General features: G+C 35.6%; 2 protein-coding genes and 1 pseudogene across 7 annotated transcripts; 2 read left to right on the top strand and 1 right to left on the bottom strand.

Moving 5' to 3' along the window:
• The first annotated feature begins 288 nt into the window (after positions 1-288).
• On the top strand, positions 289-1,918 carry LOC110739939 (annotated as a pseudogene).
• Positions 1,919-2,599: 681 nt separating this feature from the next.
• LOC110740022 (proline iminopeptidase-like) lies at positions 2,600-11,867 on the top strand. 6 transcript variants are annotated; one of them, XM_021920503.1, is made up of 12 exons: positions 2,600-2,729; positions 3,107-3,312; positions 5,749-5,847; positions 5,938-6,048; positions 6,124-6,186; positions 6,288-6,381; positions 7,316-7,413; positions 7,753-7,854; positions 8,085-8,198; positions 9,099-9,173; positions 9,961-10,060; positions 11,666-11,867. In XM_021920503.1, exons 2-11 carry the CDS (start codon positions 3,169-3,171, stop codon positions 10,057-10,059), a joined length of 999 nt encoding a protein of 332 aa, XP_021776195.1. In that variant the 5' UTR covers positions 2,600-2,729; positions 3,107-3,168; the 3' UTR covers position 10,060; positions 11,666-11,867. The 6 variants fall into 6 exon arrangements, with proteins under 6 accessions (XP_021776195.1, XP_021776199.1, XP_021776198.1 ...); XM_021920507.1 differs by lacking the exon at positions 11,666-11,867 and adding an exon at positions 10,797-11,403; XM_021920506.1 differs by lacking the exon at positions 11,666-11,867 and adding an exon at positions 10,583-10,767.
• LOC110740021 lies at positions 10,905-14,117 on the bottom strand. Its single transcript, XM_021920501.1, has 9 exons — positions 13,324-14,117; positions 13,074-13,138; positions 12,923-12,984; positions 11,807-12,802; positions 11,652-11,703; positions 11,419-11,556; positions 11,249-11,331; positions 11,109-11,159; positions 10,905-10,996 (listed from the first exon to the last, which is right to left on the bottom strand). The coding sequence occupies exons 1-9, from the start codon at positions 13,481-13,483 to the stop codon at positions 10,966-10,968; spliced, it is 1,638 nt and encodes a 545-aa protein (XP_021776193.1). The 5' UTR covers positions 13,484-14,117; the 3' UTR covers positions 10,905-10,965.
• Positions 14,118-14,360: the final 243 nt, after the last annotated feature.

The raw sequence follows: 14,360 nt of genomic DNA, 5'->3' as shown, positions 1-14,360 counted from the left end.
TCAAAGGAGAACGATGAGTGAAATAAGTCATAGTCAGAGAGGTAGGAAATAGGAAATAACGAAACCTAACAATATGATAAAGCTGTGTTAATAACGAAACCCCACAATATGATAAAGCAGTCCCAAATTCTTGCGATAATTACGTATCGGTTATGCATGGGATCACAACTTTATTGCTTAACAAAATTTATGGTTATGCATTGGATCACAACTTTATTGCCATATATCTTTTTTGAGATTTTGTGCTTACATGTTCATTTTAGAATCAAGGAAATAATAATACTACTCTATCAGTATTTAACTTCAACAGTATCCCTCAAAAAAAAAGATATTGGTTTAGTTAGTTTAATAAATCTACTCAAAACTTACGCAATAATATTCAGCCATTAGTTAATTTAATAAATCTCATTTCCTTATCTCTTACTTTAAACCTCATTAGAATATGGCAATGGAAGTTGAAGATAGTGGGAATACTTCTCTGCCTACGCCAGCACTCGAGGTGTTAGAGGCGAACAACGAGCTGTCCCTTGTAGAGGGTAACACCTCTTTCTTCAATGGTGCCAACGCCATCGTTGGTTAGTTCTTTAGCTTTTGTTTCATCAATTTTTTCACTCATATAACATTGTCAAGTGCACTAATTAATACTCCCCCCGTCTCAGGAAATGGTGTTCTGTTAGTTCCCTACGCATTAGCCTCGGGAGGTTGGTTGAGCTTAATTCTGCTTTTCACCATATTCATTTTGGCTACCCTACACGGGCCTTCTAATAAAGAGGTGCATGGAGGCCGATCAAAGTATGAAACAATATTCAGACATAGGGGAGCATGCTTTTGGTAAAATTGGTAAAGTTGTGGTATCAATAGTCCTATATGCAGACCTCTATATGGCCACCACAGGTTGCCTAATCTTAGGAGGAGACAATCTACATAGTTTGTTCCCTAGGGTGGCAATTCATGCACTTGGGATATCAATCGATGGAAAATCAAGTTTCATAATAATCATCGCGGTAATTCTTCTCCCCATGGTGTTGTTGGACAACTTAAGTATTTTTGCGTATATCTCTGCTACTGGTTGTGTAGCTAGTCTTTTGGTACTTGGATCAATTTTATGGGTGGGAGCTTTAGACGGTGTTGGATTCCACCAAGCTCAAACTACAACTCTTCTCAATTGGAAGGGAATACCAACGGCTATTAGCTTATACATGTTCTGTTATACTGCACATCCCATTTTTCCTACTTTATACACCTCCATGCAAAAGAAGCATCATTTCTTTAAGGCCTTGTTGCTTTCCTTTGCCTTCTCCACCTTCATATATGTTTCGATGGCAATCTTAGGATACTTAATGTTTGGATCAAGAGTTGAGTCGCAAATAACATTGAACCTTCCAACACACAAAATAGGCTCGAAAATTGCTATTTATATCACTGTGATCACTCCTCTTGTAAAATACGCACTGTTATTGAAACCGGTGGTTATTACTACTGAAAGTTGGTTTCCGAGCAAATACATGAAGAATGTGGTCTTCAAGATTGTGGTTAGAGCAGTCTTGGTTGCTACGCAAGTTATTGTAGCCTTGGCTCTTCCATTCTTTGGATACCTTATGGCTCTTGCTGGAGCATTACTAGGTGCTACGGGTTCGCTTACAATTCCATGCTTATGTTACCTAAAGATTTCAAGTAATGCCAAGACTAACAAAAGATTAGTCGAGCGTATTTTTATTTGGGGAATTGTATGTTCTAGTATATTGATTCTAGTATCTGGTACATACACCTCCTTGATAAATATAGTACATGAAATCATGCATAAATAGGTAATTACTTCGTCTAGTTTATGTTGTAAACATTTTCATTTATGATAAGCCAAATAATTCAAGTCCGGCGACAAATATTTGTTATTGTAATATTTGTAGAAAGTAATATATAGCGAGCATTTTTATATTAAATCAAAGTACTAACATACATTGTTATAATACACAATTTTAAATCAATTTCTAGAAATTTTTTTCAAAATTAAAGTGGATATAGGAGTCTTCCTACATAAAAGTTGTTTTGGAACAATAATAGATCTAATAATAAGTCTTTAAAATCTTGATAATGAGTTTAATTTTAGTCGTCAATGATGAAATGGCTAGTTCGAAAATCAGTAGTAAACTAGTAATGTGTTTCAATAGGTGTAAGACATTATTCTAACTACAAACTAGAAATCCCAATTAAGGTCCTATTAAGGTTGAAAATCCTTCAAATGAGTTATCAGTTTATCACACCGACCTTTGTTGATGTTCTTATAATGGTGTGACACCCATCATTATTATAAAGTTGATGTTAATATTTGATCACAAAGAGTAGCGTCTTAACTCATCTTAGGGCACTTTCATCGTAGTGTTACACCCATCACCGTTGATATATTTAAGTTGTGTAGAAAGTGGCTTCAATTATGACATTTATGAGTCTCGTTAAAAAATTAATTATCGTAGTGTTACACCCATGATTGTTGATGTTGTTTCCGATAATGGATGAATTTAAACTATTTTTTTATGTTAATTACATAATTAGGGTGCAATAGTATCCAAAAGGACAAGCACTAACACTCATACCAATCTAAGTCACCTAAAAGGAGAAAAATGATTTATTTTGTGTATAAACCCCTAAAGTAAAGTGACAAAAAAGAAGGAAGATTTACACTCGAATTTAGACGAATTATTGTTACACTCCATTGCTTAAGCCGGCTTAAGGTAATTTCTGTTTTCTAGCAAATGTCTGTAATTTGATTGAATATTTACTATGGCTTATCACTTGATTGTAAGTTCTAGTATTTGATGATGATAATAACGATGATGTTAGGAACAAAGTTCAGTCTTTTCTTGAAAAGTTTGCCTCCCACCTCAATTCATCATCCTCTTGTTTCTTTTTCTCCTTTACCCATCTTTTCTTTCTCAACCTAACATCAATTTTGTTCATCAGGTCTTCTATCTGTCTTCAATTTCACTTTGATTGTTAATTTTGATCTGGGTACTTGTAATTTGTTCCTAATTGAATTGGGTATGTGTAAAATTTCATGATTTCATGATTTAATCTTTTAATATTATTTTTAATGTTTATTTGGTTGTAGAACGAAGAAAGCTAAGATTGCAAGTGAGAAATTGTGTTCCTAGCATTGGGCAACAGTTTATCATGGCGTTGGAGAGCAAGGAAGAAGATTCATGTGAAGTGAATAGGAATCTGTATCCTCCAATTGAGACTTATAGTTCTGGGTTCTTCAAGGTTTCAGATATTCACACCATTTATTGGGAGCAATCTGGGAATCCAAATGGGCATGTGAGTTGATAATTATTGATGTTAATTAGTTGATAATCTGCTCATTTTGGTGTTTAATTATGCAATTTTAAGGGTAAAGGTTGCTGCTTTATGTTGCTTCTTAATGTGCATTTTACTATTAGTGAATGTAGTGGTGTTTTTGGTCCTTGTGCAGTGTTTTTGGGAAGTATATGTTAGTATCCGTCTATCCGAGGGTGATCAATCTCACACACATGAACAATAATACTGCTCCAATCCATTATTTGGAAATTGATGGTAGCAAACTAACCATACTTGATGCTTTTTTTTTTTTTTGACACAACCATACTTAATGCTATTTGAACCATGATTCAACTTAGGCTTAGACAGTTGCCAGTGAATAGATTTTCATTTCAGAAAGAATTCTGAAGAATTGAGTGAAGTTATCTTAGGAGGTTGGTGGGGATTATTCTTCTGATAGATTGAGCTTAAACTATTTACATGCCACATTACTATATGAATTTATTTGTAAGAAATGAGGAAAATTGAGAATTGTAATCTGATTTTTTCCTATATCAAATATTCAAATGTATTAAAAGAAGATGAACAATGGACATGAGATCATATAAAATTTTGTTTAATTAATGTGACTACATCAAAAATCCAGATTTGCAAGAGAGCGATGCTATAGAATTCAAGTTAATAGGTATCAGTGGCTGGTCTGATGGGTGGAAAACTGGAAACTTTTGGAAGATACTTAAATTAGGGAGTACTTTTTCTTGTTATATAATGTTGTTTGGAACCATAGATGACCACTAATCGGTCATATAAAGGTTAATTGGTGGCATTGAGTTAATTAAGGGAGGCGAGAGCGTAAGTGGCTAAAATGATGGTTTGAAGGGAAAGTGAATGGTTCTAACCACCTAAATGGCCTCCGAGGTGTCGTGGGGTCTATAGGAAGAACCCCAATCACTTTTTTTTTCAGGGTCCGAAAAAGTTCAAAATTGTCAAAAAAAATGAAGACTATAATACACGAAATCGGACCTATTTTTAGAGGTTTTGGGACCAGTGTCGAAAAATCTCTGAATTGTAGGGGATGCAATTCGGGGTCATATAATATTATTTGGAACCATATATGACCACTAGTCGGTAATATAAAGGTATGTGGTGGCCTTGAGTTAATTAAGGAAGGAGAGCACGTAAATGGCTAAAATGACGGTTTGAAGGTAAAGTGAATGATACCAACCACCTAAATGGCCTCCCGAGGTGTCGTGGGCCCATAGGAAGAACCCCAACCTTTTTTTTCCCCGAGTCCGAAAAAGTCCAAAATTGTAAAAAAAAAAAAAAAATGAAGACTATAATACACGAAATCAGACCAATTTTAGAGGTTTTTGGACCGGTGTCGAAAAAACTCTGAAGTGTAGGGGAAGCAACTCGGGGTCATATAATATTATTTGGAACCATAGATGACCACTAGTCGGTCATATAAAGGTCTGTGGTGGCCTTGAGTTAATTAAGGGAGGCGAGCGCGTAAATGGTTAAAACGACGGTTTGAAGGTAAAGTGAATGGTTCCAACCACCTAAATGGTCACCCGAGGTGTCGTGGGAAGAACCCCAACCACTTTTTTTTTCCGGGTCCGAAAAAGTCCAAAATTGTAAAAAAATAAAGACTTTAATACACGATATCGGACCAATTTTGGAGGTTTTGGGACTGGTGTCCAAAAATCTCTAAATTGTATGGGATGCAACTTGAGGTCATATAATATTATTTGGAACCATGTATGACTACTATTCGGTCATATATAGTTCCGTGGTGGACTTGCATTAATGAAAGGGGCGTAAGTTATAACCGAGTAAATTGACATTTTAAAAGGAAAATGGACGGTTCCAACCACCCAAATGGACACTCGGGGTGTCTTAGGGTTTATGGGAAGCACCTCGACATGTTTCCTTCCTGGTACCAAAAAAGTAAAAATTATCCAAAACTGAAGGTATAATCCACGTTTTTGGCCAATTTTGGAAAATTTTCTGAAATTGAAGTGGATGGATGGGGTATCCTCCGAGGTCATATAAGTTGGTTTGGAATCATAAGAGGCCTGTCAATAGGTCTATAAAGTCCCAAGAATGAGTTAAATTTAGTTATGTGGCTATTTTGGAAATTTGTTGCATTGGTAGTAAAAAGCTGTAAGAGGTTATTTATATAACCAACTTGGCATCCCATGGTCCTATTAAGGTCTATGAAACCCTTTATGTATATATGTTGAGGGTTCAGCTTCAATATGTGCAATCTCAGAATCTATCTTGTCATAATATTCTCCAGTTTATAAGAATATGATGGTGAAGGATACATGTTTATACAGCAAGCACAACAAATTCTTTAGAAGAGCTTTTTGGATTTGCTTAACATCAGTTGATGGAATCCAGTTCATGCTTAACTTTAGTTCTTGCATCCATCAAATTTTGAACCTCTTCTTGCAGCCAGTTGTCTTTCTTCATGGTGGTCCAGGTGGTGGAACTTCTCCAAGTAATAGAAAGTTCTTTGATCCCGAATTTTACAGAATTATCCTCTTTGATCAGGTTAGCAGCTAAATTTTGATTTGAGATACTGAATATATTATGCCTTTAGAAGTATTCTGGTAAGTATGGCCATTTTTTATATCTTTGCAGAGAGGTGCTGGCAAGAGCACACCTCATGCTTGTTTGGAGGAAAATACAACATGGGATCTCATAGCAGACATAGAAAAGCTTCGAGAGCACTTGGAAGTTCCTGAATGGCAGGTTGGTTTACTTATTTGGTTGAATTTTGCCTTTTCTTGGTCTAAATATGTATGGTTGTATTTTTCCATTGTGCAGGTCTTTGGTGGTTCATGGGGAAGTACTCTGGCTCTTGCATACAGTCAGTCTCATCCCGACAAGGTTTCCTTGACACCCACTTTCCAGTTGTAGTGAGCCCAACTCTTTAGTGAGCTTAGAATTTACCCATTATTATTGAGATAAATCATCTGATCTTATGTCAGGTCACTGGCCTGGTCCTTAGAGGGATCTTTCTCTTGCGCAAAAAAGAGATTGATTGGTTCTATGAAGGGGGTGCTGCTACTATATTTCCTGATGGTATGTTCCTTTGATTTTCATTAACTATCTGAAGATTACACATGTTCTTATTTGAGGCTTATCTTGACCCTTAACCTTACTGGTTTTTGCTGATTTATTGGTCCATAATACTCGCTGATGTTACTGCAATTCCTGTTTTATACATCTTGCGTTATTTGTTGTTTGGTTGGACCTTTTGGAATGGGTTGCAGTGATGTTAGAATCCATTCCATCCATTGTATTGTTTGGCTAGCCTTTTTAACTACGATATCTCATACCAAGACCCCTCCCCCTTGGAATCCCATACCCATCTCACCCCTAAGATTCACAATCCATTCCATTAATGAAATGTAGAATCTATTTCAACAAACCAAACAACTTCAAACTAGTATGGGATTTAGAAGCCATACCTCCGTGGTATGAGATTGCATATCAATCCATTCCAGTTTCATGAACCATACAGCCCCTAGAGAGTATAATAATCCCAATATTAATGGGTACCTATGTACTTCAAGAACAAAAAGATGGACTAATTATTAGAGTATAATTCAGAATTTGATTGCTATTTGATGCTGTAAAGAGGGAGTAGAATATGACCGTCTCAAATCTCTTGATTGCTGAATATTCTGTCAGCTTTTTTCTTGATACTTTGGTGTATTTTTGTTATTGGAAATTGTCGTGTCATCTTTTTTTGTGGGTATTTAATGGGTTTCAAACTAATCTTCCGTTTGTAATGTGATTCATTATAGAGCCAGAAATTTGTGATTTTTAACATACATCTTGATGCATGCATAGTTTCATTTTCCAGGATCATTGTTTCTGCTGATAGCTTTATTTATTTATTTTTATTTTTAATTTAATTTTATTTTTTTAACATATTTCTTGCATCATATGTTAATGTCATTTTCTTGGGTACTTCAAATTGTTAAATGTTAGCTCACTCCTTAATATGCAGCTTGGGAACAATTCAGAGATCTTGTTCCTGAAAGTGAAAGGGGATGTTTTGTTGATGCTTACCACAAGAGGTTAAATTCAGATGATAAGGAAACACAGGTAAGCTTCGCTTGTGTTGATATGTGGTCCTATTGGTAGTAACTTGCTATGGGCCTTTTTGTTTTGTTTATTTAATTTAATTAATTTTATAATATAATGCATTATTAAGATAAGTTGTATTAACTTGGGGAAAAAATTGAGGGTGAAAAGTTCTTCTTGAACATATCTCCATGGTGGAAGTCTGTGGGACTGAATAATTTGTCCTACTTTTATTGGTATTATGTTTTTGGGCCTTCCCGAAGTTTTATATACACAGTAAAAAATGGCAGGCAAACAATTTATTCTCCTGTAGCTTGTGGATATCTTTTATCTAAAGCAATATGTATTTGATTTATGAAGCTGGCTGCTGCAAAAGCATGGACCACATGGGAGATGATGACAGCCCATCTTATTCCTAATGAAGATAACATCAAGCGAGGGGATGATGATGATTTTTCACTGGTAAGTTTGTGATGGTCGTACTTAAAAGCTTTAGTGTATTAGCTGTTGTTTGAAAGCATGTCAACTTATACTAGCTTTCCTTTTTGTACATTTGGGGTTGAGGAAGACGTCTTTTACTGATGTCTGTATTCCTCAAGGGAAAATTGTGAATATGTATATCCTTTGGGCTTTGGAAAGCAACTGTTTTGCATTGTGTGGCATAACTATTCTAATTGGTGTTCTTTTTTCAGCCATTTGCTCGTGTAGAAAACCATTATTTTAAGAATAAAGGTTTCCTTCCTTCTGATTCATTCCTGCTTGATAACATTGACAAAATAAGGCACATCAATTGTACTATTGTGCAGGTACACATTCTCCCGTCTTTAGGCTTAATTCTATTCGACTTATTTTGTTTTAAACTCGTATTATCTAAACTTATATTATTTGAACTTAATTTTGCTATAGCAAAACTTATTTGTGAGCATGTCAGCACCTTTTTTTGTCCGAACTTATTTGAACCAGTTATGTCTGAAATAAGTCAAAATAAGTTGAAAAAATGGGCAGAGTTAGGGGTGAAAGTTCGGTTTGCGGTGTGGTTTATAGTCCAAATCAAAACCAAACCACATTAATTCGGTTTTGGGATATTTCAAACCACACCGCACCATATTACTATTGAAACTGAACCAAACCACACCGTTTTAAATTCGGTTTTTCAAAAGAAAACCGAACCACATCGAAATTTTTCATCCTCTTCCTTTTTGCTCTATCTAACTGGTCATTCACTCCAACATCGCCCACATTGATTGACATTCTAGGACATAAAAAAAACACAAGTTTTATCATTTTTTGACTTTATATATGTAGGGTATAAATTAGTATTGGGCTAGGCTATAATTTGGATATGGGCCATAATTCGGTTTGGATTTCGGTTTTTGGTTTTTGAAATCTTAAAACCGAAACCAAACCATATTAATTCGGTTTTGGGATTCCTCAAACCACACCGAATCATATTAGAAAAAAAAAAAAAAAAAAACCGCATCACATTTCTAAATCGGTTTGGTTTGCGGTTTGGTTTGGTTTTAAACCGCATTAGTTTCACCCCTAAGCAGTGTTACTTATACCAGTAAACAAATACAACCTTCTTCTGAATAGAAGTGTATTTCACATAGATTAATGCATTAAAGAAGAAATAATTAAGAGAAATGGAAGACCTTCGGTAATTGTATGATCATGAAATTGATGTTATGCAATTGCTGTTTTTACAGGGTAGATATGATGTCATTTGCCCAATGATGTCAGCTTGGGATCTCCACAAAGCTTGGCCAGAAGCTGACTTCAAGGTAATGCACATGTGTGCTCGTTTTCATAATGTTCTGTAGTCATGTGTGCCTGTCATTATTCTGCCGCTGCAGTCTAAGGAATTATATGATAGCCAGTGAAATCTTATAGAGTTATAGGTCCGCCTGCCCACAGTCAAGAAGGTTCCAGCATTGCTCTGTGTTAGTCTTCTGTATATCAAACTGGGACTGTTGATTTTAGCTCCCTATAAAAGATTCATGATTCATCTCTGTTCTATAATTTATTTTTAATTTTTAATTTTTATTTTTTTTCCCTGAGGAATCTGTTCTATAAAATTTCACCCCTTGTTAAATTGAACTTTTTCTTAAGAAACAAATCTGTGTTTTTATCTCACTTTGCTTTATCAAAGTTGTTGAATTTGTATGCTTCCGGACACTCAAGAATTTAGCAATTTTTTAAGATCTATTTATTTAGGTGGAACTTAAGGGTCAGTATGATTTTTCTGTATACCATATGCCGGTAGTTGTTTTGGCATCTTCCTTGTTCATGACTCATATTCATGATACTGTCTGTAGCCAATTAAGAGTTTGCATATGTTAAGTCCATATTTTGCAGTCAGAGACGTGGTAAGATTTGATTACAAGATCCATATTTACTAACTCTTTTATATCCCTTGTTTGTAATGTTAAATAGTTTGTAAATTTTAAAGACAAGCATCTATTTTTGTGTCATCAATATGCCTTTTCAATGAGATCTTTTGATGACTGATTCCTGTTACTTTGGACGACAGTCTGACTTGTATAATCATAAAGCTTTTAATTGTGGCAGGTGGTCCTTAATGCGGGTCATTCAGCCAATGAACCCGGAATATCTGCCGAACTTGTTGCTGCAAATGAGAGGCTAAAAAGGCATTATCAAGGCAAATAGGGTAATTATCACTAAGCAAGGAATAAACTTATTAGAGTTCTAGGATTTTTGCGCAACACTTTCAATGATATGTGCAAGATATTTATCGTTCACATCTCAATAGTTGAGAGTCCTTGAGACAATTGGTAATTTTTATAATCGTATTCTATGATTAAGTTGCTAACTAGTTCCGAGGACTTTGTTCATATAGAAATTACAGCAACTCCTTCATCCTTTGTTTACAGCCACTTTCCTTCAATTCAATACAATCAACCAAAAAAACTTAATCAACCACATGAGAAGAGCAAAAGGGAAAATGGTTATACAACACTTACTTTCCATAAAAACCAAGAAGACACACTCTTTTATGTAAAATTGTAAATTACTAGCACACACTTTGTTTTTAATACAATTAAGATATATTCAATGAATTAATTGAACCAAATCACCAAAAAGAAAAGGAATTGTTCACTCTAAAAACTTAACAAAAAGAATTCACTCTAATTATGTCAATTGTTCAAATCCTCATTTGTTTCTTGTGCAGCTTTTTGGTTTATGCAAACTGTGAAAATTTGGCTCTCTTGGGATAGTTGCTGGCCTTTTCCCCTTTTTTGCTGATTTCTGAGCTTCAGAAGCTTTTTGTTGGATCAACAGCCTCCTTTCCCTGTTTTCTTGATTCCTTTGGTCTCGACATAGTTTTAGATTTTTCAATTGCACTGCGTCCCTGAGGTTTCACATGAGAATCGATTTCCCTGCAGGAAAATTACAGTCAGATTCTTACTATCGTGCTGCATTATAAAACACTTGACTGGGAAATGTTAAAGAATTGTGAGTTCTGCTCTCACCTCTGAGGCCCAATAACATGTTTCTGCAGGAAAGCAGATTTGGCAATTCCAGAGCTCTTCTCCGACTTCAACTCTACTCCCTTTAATGTCTTGTATCTGCTCTTGATTGGTTTCTGAAGGGCCAATTTAAAGAAAACTCTTATCAGAAATAATGTCTGCGAAAATAACCTCTTGAAAAAACACCAGAAAACCCGCTATTCAATAGCAATGAAGGATTAGACTTACAAGTTTGTCGTCATCTTTTTTGCCTCCTTTGTCTTTGTTGTCAGATGCTCCCTAATGATGGGAAGAAGTGTTAGCGCCAACCCATACTGTGTAATGAGCAAATTCAATGTGCGTTAACTAACACGAGTGGAAACATTTACCTGTGAGTTTTCACTTGTAGTTGATGAAATTTCTGGGAATTAACTTTTCTCTCTAGGGTTGCCTCTTTCAGAATTCCTCTTTCCTGTACAGGCAAGCGATAATGAATAATCAAAATGGTCAACGGGAAAAATTTAAATAAATGAAATTTTGTGAATTGTTTAGTTCTCACATCAGTTCTTAGCCTAAAAGGCTTAGGGTTTGTTGGCTTGAGTTTCTTGTTCTTTAATCCCTGTGTACCACCAGTTCCTGCAGGACAGTTTTCTTTCGAATTTTTGTCCAGTTTTTGAGGGTTTTGCTTTGTTTTGACCTATAATCATGAGCAACAATTTATGTTAGAGATCAACACACATATTATTCATGATACAATGGAAAAGTTATTGGGTTTGGAAAAGTGATGATCACCTTGGGTTTTACAGGTGCATCGTGCTTACTGAGATAGTTGCTGTTCAAGCTCCTGGAATTTTCGTCACAAAAATGGCTGAAGATTTAAGTGATAGAAACCATTGTATCTCTATAAGTGGATTGACAAATGACTAAACCATGATGGTAACACAAACCTGATATCAGCAGAAGTCAAAGCATTCTCTTTGTCATCGTTGTCCTCGAGTTTACTGACTACTCCTGGATTCTGATTTTCAAGATCATCTGTAATTGTATTGTCCTTCTCTTGGCTTTGTTCATCTGCATTCGGAGCTTGAATTGCCTCAGTATTCTCTTCTGCTGAATCTTTGTCATCTGAAACTGGACCTGAATGCATATCAGTATTCTGAGTGTTCAAAGATACTGCCCCTGAACTTTCACCTGTCATAGGCCTATCCGATGTTGAGCTGCTATGATCTTCAGCCTTCGGCTTTACTGTTGCTGATCCCAAGTCCAAAGAACCACATCTCGACTTCTCATCGATTTCCATATCACTAGATTCATTTCCACCCTTTTCAACTTTTTGTTGAGCAGCATCAGCATGCTTCCTCTTATTCGCCTTGGCCTTGCTCTGGACACTTATTGGGAATTTGGAATCAACCTCCCGTGTCTTCGCCTTGGAGGAACCCAGTACCTTTCTCGAACGATCCAAGGGCAACTTCTTTTCACTCGTACAATCCTTGGACGGTTTACGAGTAGCATTACCCTTCTTTTGGCTATTAATCTCAAGCTTCTTCACCCCTGCACACAACTTATTTATAGGGGTATCCAGCTCTTCCGACGCCTTCTTCTTTAGAGCTTTCTTAGGTGAGTTGAACACCAAAGCCTTAGAAACAACCTTACTCTTTGGTAACGAAATGCTCGTTTTCATTGGGTTTCGTACACTTCGGAAGGCATTAGGCTTAGGAGAACTCCCCTTTTTCATCCTAGGAGAAGTCATATACTTAGCAGCAACATTCTTCACCCTAGTTTTAGGAGTTGAAGCAGGCTTTACATTTGCAACAACCGCCTTTGTCTTTCCTTTTTCTTCAGTAATAAGCCTTTCAGAGATTGAACAAGAAACTAATCCTAATCTTTGCAGCCTGGATTTCGAAGACTTGGGAGGCGCCGAAAACGGGCATTTCTTACTTTCACTAAAGACAACACGGGAAAAATGTTGCTTAATACAGAATTCCATTTGCTATGTTCATAATGAAAATGAAATCTATCAAGATATTTATTCAATTTCGCAAACATGTTCATATGTAGGATACCTTGGAGGCCTTCGACTCAAGGCTCGTCGAAATCGTACATTAGGACTCCTTGCAGCCATTACCTACAAAGATTCAATGATGCTAACTAAGCTAATATCACCACCAAAAAAAAAAAGCCTCAAGCATCAAGATTTCGGCATAGAAATCAAACCCGAAGCACGAAATTCTTGTAAATGGCTTCGGAATCCATCTCCTGCATATGCTGTTGGTCACACCCTGGAGCACAAATACATATACATAGGCTCATCAAACGTTTGAAGACCTCAAATTTACATTCACATTCAATCATAACACTGTGCATAAAACTATAATGTATACTCCAATCGAATAAATCACTAAAATCAGCTCATATTCATAAATAAATCACTATAATGGCATTGAGGAAAAGGAGGAGAACAAACCAACTCTAGAACAGAACCAAAAGCAATCATCAGGGGAGAAGTGATTCGGAAGTGTGAAATCGACAAACTTCGGAGCTTCGATTTCTTCATAAAACTCTTCTATCTCAGCTTGTAATCCTTCTCTTTCCATGGATGATGTCAGCTGAAATTTCTCTCCCATTTTTTTTGTTTATTAGCTTATCAATTAATCTCAACAAACTCTAAGAAAATATTAGTTTTCGAGCGAAACGCGTTTAATCGGATAAGGAACAAGGGATTAAGGAGAGAGAAAGCAAGAGAATAGTGTAAGATTAGAAAGAAGAATGTAATGTTTTGAACAAACAATAATCCTGAAGAAAAGAAGAACAACAGATCTGACTGCTGGAAAACTAGCCGTTAAGAGCAGCTTATCATTTACTCAAACCTTTTTTTTTTTCTTTTTCTTTTTTTTGTCTTTATAAGGGGTATTTTCGGTATTTCATAAAATTTAAAAGTCTCAATGTTAATGTTTCTGGGCTGTACAGCAGAATGGATGGACTTCTTCAACATAATATTGGGCCCTGTCATTTTATATTATCTTATTGGGCTTCTGGTAATACGGAATTTTTTTCTCTGGCATAGTACAGGTTTAAAATTATGTAGCAAAAGATAAGCATAATTTATTTATTTACTTCGTATTATTCTTGGTCTGATATTGGATTTTTTTTTCCCTCTTATTCTTAAGTTTATATATCTAAATTAATTAACCTAAAACTATATTTATGCATGATTAGAATTGCGATACGATGTAGTACTAGTATAGTCGTACACGACACATACTATACATTTTTTTTAGATAAATTGTTTATGTATTGAGAAATTTGGTTTAATGTTCCCTTTTTTACTTTATCCATGAAAACGGGTTCGGGTTTGGATGTAAATTCCATACTGCACGCTTTCTATCCTAAAGAATGGTCTTTCTTGTTTTTTAACCGACTTATCATAATTCTTGAGCAGAGGTTTATCTAAAAACTATTGATAAATCTTGGAGAAGTATGAAACTCCACAACCCTAACAAT

The sequence above is a fragment of the Chenopodium quinoa genome, unplaced genomic scaffold (assembly GCF_001683475.1).
Source record: "Chenopodium quinoa cultivar QQ74 unplaced genomic scaffold, ASM168347v1, whole genome shotgun sequence".
Taxonomy (NCBI): domain Eukaryota; kingdom Viridiplantae; phylum Streptophyta; class Magnoliopsida; order Caryophyllales; family Amaranthaceae; genus Chenopodium; species Chenopodium quinoa.
The sequence above is the reverse complement of the archived record's forward strand: the minus strand, read 5'-3'. Positions and strand labels throughout refer to the sequence as shown.

Bases quoted from the DNA above. Each gene is read 5' to 3' on its own strand.
- LOC110740022 (XM_021920503.1), top strand. From the start codon at position 3,169: ATGGCGTTGGAGAGCAAGGAAGAAGATTCATGTGAAGTGAATAGGAAT. The intron at 6,187-6,287 runs GTTTCCTTGACA...ATCTTATGTCAG, and splicing joins GTCAGTCTCATCCCGACAAG to GTCACTGGCCTGGTCCTTAG. The intron at 8,199-9,098 runs GTACACATTCTC...CTGTTTTTACAG, and splicing joins TCAATTGTACTATTGTGCAG to GGTAGATATGATGTCATTTG.
- LOC110740021 (XM_021920501.1), bottom strand. From the start codon at position 13,483: ATGGGAGAGAAATTTCAGCTGACATCATCCATGGAAAGAGAAGGATTA. The intron at 12,803-12,922 runs GTATCCTACATA...TGTTGTCTTTAG, and splicing joins TTGAGTCGAAGGCCTCCAAG to TGAAAGTAAGAAATGCCCGT. The intron at 11,704-11,806 runs GTTTGTGTTACC...CGAAAATTCCAG, and splicing joins TTGACTTCTGCTGATATCAG to GAGCTTGAACAGCAACTATC.